General features: G+C 44.7%; 1 protein-coding gene across 5 annotated transcripts in view; it reads left to right on the top strand.

The window, feature by feature from the left end:
* hdac7a (histone deacetylase 7a) overlaps positions 1-6,000 on the top strand; it is a 57,924-nt gene that overhangs the window by 43,888 nt on the left and 8,036 nt on the right. For all 5 annotated transcript variants that reach the window (XM_034536767.1, XM_034536768.1, XM_034536766.1 and 2 more), the window contains 6 exons: positions 184-233; positions 751-858; positions 2,112-2,167; positions 2,713-2,800; positions 2,935-3,054; positions 3,182-3,279. In XM_034536767.1, the coding sequence (XP_034392658.1) occupies positions 184-233; positions 751-858; positions 2,112-2,167; positions 2,713-2,800; positions 2,935-3,054; positions 3,182-3,279 (520 nt within the window). The remainder of the gene's footprint in view (positions 1-183; positions 234-750; positions 859-2,111; positions 2,168-2,712; positions 2,801-2,934; positions 3,055-3,181; positions 3,280-6,000) is intronic.

The following is a 6,000-nucleotide window of genomic DNA, read 5'->3' on the forward strand; positions in this document are numbered from 1 at the left end:
GGAGCATAATCGACCCCCGATCTAGGCAAAGAGCCTCATTGCTCAAGAAACGGTTAGTTCAGGGCTTGTCTTCCCATGAGTCATATTGCATATAGAGTTATGTTGAAAATGAATAACAAACTGAAACGTAATTGAATGATGTTTAAAAAATTAATAGTAATTTATATGTTTCTGTTTCCCAAGGAATCCTCTCTCAAAGGATGTTTGTGATGTTACCATGTGGGGGAGTAGGGGTAAGATAAATCTCACACACACACACACAAACAACAACGTTATTGTTGATCATCCTGTAATTCTAGAGAGCCCGTGATAAAAGCTATACTATACTGCGTTAATGAAAGACGATAGTGTTTCAAAGACGGAGCGACCGAGACACGAAAGGGAAAATGACAAGGAAGACAGGATATTAAAGAGGAAAGGAGAGTTGGCTCGGCCCACGTTTGCCTGACAGTCCGAGTCGGACCATGACAAGTCAGAGCTAATCAGAACAACATGTCCATGACCAGAGATAAAAGAAATACCTCGGCTTTCACTGTCCGAGCCAGATGGACAGTAATGCCCATTTGTGAATAAACAGAGCACAGAAGAAGGAGGAAAAAAAAGAAAAGACATTTCTACTCGGCAGTAAAGTCTGGAGAAAGAAAATCGACCAAGTCAGGCTTTCTAAAACGGATATTATTCAAGTGTTTCCTCCGCTCTTTGTTTTTTATACCATCGTTTGTTTTTTTTATCCCATCTTTCATTTGGCAGGTGGACAACGACACCATCTGGAACGAGTCGCACACGTCAACGGCATCGCGCATGGCAGCGGGCAGCGTTGTGGAGCTGGCCTGCCGAGTGGCCAAAGGAGAGCTGAAGGTGAGGAACTGGAGCCGGCAGGGAGGAAAAAAACCAGACCGACCCCCCCCCGATAACACGTTTGTGTTATTACATTTGGAAACCATTTAGTTGTATGGAAGCTAAAATGCACAAATACCACAAAAATTATGGATGAAGCCACAATGCAGACAATAATTCAAATAGTTACAGTGTAGTTGTATTATTCATGATTATCAAGCACAAGGAAGAACGTGCTGACTCCATGCAGGTTCCTGTGCACACAGAGCCTCAGCTCTTCAGGCACTGACTGGGTTGTGGATCAAAAACATCTTGACTGTGATGTTCTTGTCTGCTGGAGTTTCGTTGCCGTAAGGACGACTGCAAGGCTAAGAAAGACACATCAACTAGGAAATGAATCCGGCAAAGAAGCACGTGTCACGCTGCCTTAACCACTTCAACAGATTTATGGGTTTCAGAATGAAAAATTAATATTTTTCCTGTCTCGTCGAAGGCCTAAACGTACTTCCTTTTCCCCCTCGCAATGATTTAAAGTCCGGGCTGAACATGAAATTGTTGTTGTTGGTTCTTTTATTTGGTTCTAATTCAACAAATGTAGATAATATAATAAAAAGTATAACAACGTTTTTATAGCTGGCAGCTTCAATCCACACAGTTTCACAAAAAACAGATTGTGTAAAACAAGGCGGGCGTGCGGGCAGAGAATGAAAACCAATAAACGCCACCCTCGGGCTCAGTCCATGCTGAGCGGTGTACACGACCATTACAGGAATAAATAAATAGGGTGAAACTCATTTACAAGACAATATAGATTAATGGCCTCCACTGTCTTTACGTTGGCTTAACACTGAGTTTTACTCACTGGGAACAAGTTGACCCTTTTCAAAATAGTAAAGAAAAAGAAAAAATATATATAAATCCACATTCAGATGTTCATAGGGTTGGCCTTCATACCGTATGTTGCACCTCCCAGATTTAACGAAGAACCTCCATAATGCGTCTAGACGATTTATACTGAATATAAAGTCAAAATGATCACTGAGGAATGTGATCATAAAGCTCCTTTCCTGCTATAAATAGAAGCAGCTTTGATGTGAACCAACCTCACACGAACCAGGAAACATTCAGGCCTTTCTTTCTCTAAGTTTCCAAAAGAAGATTTTTGCCAGCGCATCATAAAAAGTGTATGACTTTAAAAACGGTACCTTTTTATTAAAGCCTTTCATATGCAGCGAAACACTTAATTAATAGCGTTGTCTTCTTCTTCTGCACAGAACGGCTTTGCTGTGGTCAGGCCGCCGGGGCATCACGCAGACCCTTCTAATCCAATGTAAGTGTGTGTGTGTGTGTGTGTGTGTGTGTGTGTGTCACATGCTCCGCCTGACCAGAGTGAGTTTCCCTGTTCTTGCTGCACTGTCAGCAGCCTCTCTGTGGAGGATATTGATGACGTGATAGAGAGATGACAAAGGGGAAAAATAAGGAAGATTAATGGCTTTTTCTTCATTTAATTTTTTGTGTATGTTGTTTTTTCTTCTTTTTTTACTGACGCTCGGACCGCTCATCGTCTTCTCATCTATCTCGAGTACGGCTACTGCACCGTTTGCCATTTTACATTTTTGACATGCACAGCAATGCATGGTCGCTACCCAACAGACGCGCGCGCACACACACACACATACACACACATACACATACACATACACATACACACACGCACACGCACACGCACACACACACACACAGCGCTCAGCAAGAGACACACGGCCTTCTCAATAGTCCCCATGACTCTACATCACTCGAGTTGCAATTCAGCAAGTCTTGACTCTCTTGTCTGTTCGAATGTCCGTTTCATCCGTCACATCCTGTGTCTACCAGGGGTTTCTGTTACTTCAATTCTGTGGCCATAGCCGCCAGGAAGCTCCAACACAGGCTCAGCGTCAGCAAGATCCTGATTGTCGACTGGGTGAGACGGCTCGTTGTTGTTGTTTGTATTGATTAAAAACCCTCACATGCTCACAGTATACTCCATCATGAATTCATCTCTCTGTGGTATTGCAATGTGCAATATATAACTGTCTTCCCTCATCCTGTCGCTAGGATATTCACCATGGCAACGGCACCCAGGAAGTGTTCTACAGCGACCCCAGCGTGCTCTACATCTCACTTCATCGCTACGACGATGGGAACTTCTTCCCGGGCAGCGGGTCGCCGGCTGAGGTGGGTGACGTCCAGAACCCACACTGCAGTCTAATCGCGTCTCCGTGATATTACAGGCCGACACGTGGCAATCACTCTCTACATCGAAGTGCAACGCGTTCATTTTTTTTGTTGGGGGGGGGTCTAGGTTGGTTCTGGAGCGGGCGAGGGCTTCAACGTGAACGTGGCGTGGACAGGAGGACTGGACCCACCCATGGGGGACGCCGAGTACCTCGCTGCATTCAGGTAGAGCCGACCACCGCTCTGTTTAAAGACACATTTAAAGAGGGCCCCGAGCCTCCAGAGGCAGCTTCAATGAGATTGTTGCTCCAAAACCTTGTTCGGTCGGGTGGCGACGCGGTTACTGCGAAGGACCACAGCATGGGATTCACTTCATTGGCATCCGTGCTGTGTCACCTTCTCGTCTTTTATGGAAGCGTCTGCACTCAGCGTGTGTCTCTCCTCTCCACTCGCATGTTGTTCTCTCTTTGATTTGTCGCCTCATGTTGCGTTGCCTCCCACAGAAGTGGAGAGGAGCTTTTTATTTACGGACCGGTTTACACGTCCGGCTGTCAGATGTCTTTTTACGTCTACGGTGTCCTGCAAATTGTTTATAATGTTCCTGCCGCTCTTCTTATACGGGATGGATGAAAAAGGACACAACGTTCAAACTGGAGAGAAAGTGAAATAGAGTAGATCTTTGTTCCGTTAAAGCTTGCTTCAAACTGAATGCACATAGTTTATCTTTGTGTCTTGGATGAGGTGTTTGTTCACATTCTTATTAGTTTTGCCACCAGCTGTGCTTTTATTGATCAGGATAAGGACGTTCAGTTGAGTTGTAATAAGACAACTTCTCTCATTTCCTCTCCACCGAGCCACAACAAACACGCTTCAGCTGATCAGAGGCTCGGCTTCACATCGCCTCTGACGCACTGCTTTGCGTAATTCGTAATCTCTCTCATTTGGAGAGCATGTGTCTCACACTCCATGTTTCCAGTAACGTCAGATGCTTGACAGTAAAACGGTCTGAGGGTCTTGTGTTTGACTTCCTGCCCGTGGGTTGGATAATTGTCATCGTGGGGGGGGGGGTTGGCACCAATAAAGTTTCAGTGGTGTGGGCCTTTTGGTTGTCTGGCACGTCGAGCCACAAGGAAACTGTGGCAACCGCATGGTTACTGGAAAAGTTGCACAAGCACAAGCATGAATATGTTTATAAACGATACTTGAGCACAATTACATAAATTCAAACACGCACACAGTGTCCTTGAGAGGCAAGTGAAAAATAAACGTCTCTCTGATTTGTCTTCTGTGTTTTGGACTTTACTGACAGTCCAAGATCTTAGAGAGATTATCCTGGAATAACCTTTTTCTAGGATCTTTTGACCTGTTCTCCGGTGTTTATAGTTGTAATACTCATTTTCGCATTAAGTATAACAACAACAACAAGAAACACGTGGCAGCTGGTTTTTTTCACCTGTTACACAGTTCAGAAAAAATATATACAGTATATATAAAGGACATAAGAAAGAATATCCTGGCTAACCATATTTTCAAGTAAAACCCTTTAGCTCAGATTTAGAAAAGGTTTCTTCAGGGCTTCTGTGTCCACACCAGCCAGATGGGTGGACCTTGATCCTTCACTGAAGAAATGACGAAATAGGTGGTTACCTCCATGAATGACCAGCCTCAGTGAATTGACTTCCTGTCATTACCGTCAACCTCCATTAATATTCAATTCAGTCAAGTAGCACCGACCCGGATGCTGAAGCGGACTCTCCTGCCTCCCTCGACCGTTCTTGAGCGAAACACAGGTTCCCTGCAAGCCTCAGGACCGCCTCTTTGTAGCTGGACTCTGACCTCTGACCTTTCTGTGGAGCAGAGCAACTGATTTTCCTACGAGAATAATTCAAAGCGGGGGATGGGGAGGGGGAGTTGTGCACCCAGTGTTTTTTTTACGGGGGAACGGTTCATCTCCATGGCAGCGGCTGGTCCAATTGATTTTTTTGCCGGCACTCCAAAAAATATACCTGCAAGTTGAACTCGGGTGTTTTGATGGGATTACATTTCCGTAAAGTTTAAAGCCAACAAAGCGAACATGTCTTTTATTCATCTGGCTGGTTTCATGCAGACCCGTCTGTTTGTTCCTGAACATCAGAGCTGAACAGGAAAAGTTGTGAGCACAGTGAGCGAGGAGTGTTTTGTTTTCAGGGTGAGAGACCTCCCCTTTCCTATCAGGATCAAATGTATGTCTTTTGTTGAAAATAGAAAATGTTTTGGAAACGATTTAATAATAAAATGAAGTTGGACAAAGAAGTTGAGCGGGACGTGCCTCTTCAAGTTCAATGGTAATGACGAGACGGATTCAAAGCATCATTTTGATTATATAATGCCAATTATAAGGCCTGGGGTTCAGATCTGGACCTAATAGAAGTTCTGAGCGGTTCTCTGTTTGGTTCAATCTGCCCGGAGCCTCAGATGGTGGGGGTTCACCACATCAATACTTTCCAGATAAATGTCTGCTCCGTTACAGAAAATAATCCTCATCGTAAGATCTGATGTGAGAGAGTTGAGGTCACGGAGGTGAAACTTGAGCTGGATGCATTAAAAACAGAAATCGGTGCCTTTTGATATGGTCGAGAGAGAAACAACGAGACATAAATTTGTATTTCTGGGTAATCCCCCTTTTTATTAGCTGAAACATATGACAGGAAATGTGGCAAGAGAGAGAGGTCTATGCAACCATAGCCTGTATAAAAGAAGTGGAGGTAGTTACTGTGACGTCACCCAGGCACCCGGCTGTCCACACAGCTTGTGGACCTTTCTGAAGCCTCGAGTCCGGCGCCATCTTGGATTACGCCCCTCGCCATATTGTCTTTTTGCAACCAGTGAACGGAAGTGACCATATTTAGACAGCGGAGGAGTGACGTAGAGACTCTGGTAGCTGTGACCTGTCAATCACAGTAAGCC

This window comes from Cyclopterus lumpus, chromosome 7 (genome assembly GCF_009769545.1).
Source record: "Cyclopterus lumpus isolate fCycLum1 chromosome 7, fCycLum1.pri, whole genome shotgun sequence".
In the NCBI taxonomy this organism is placed as follows: Eukaryota; Metazoa; Chordata; class Actinopteri; order Perciformes; family Cyclopteridae; genus Cyclopterus; species Cyclopterus lumpus.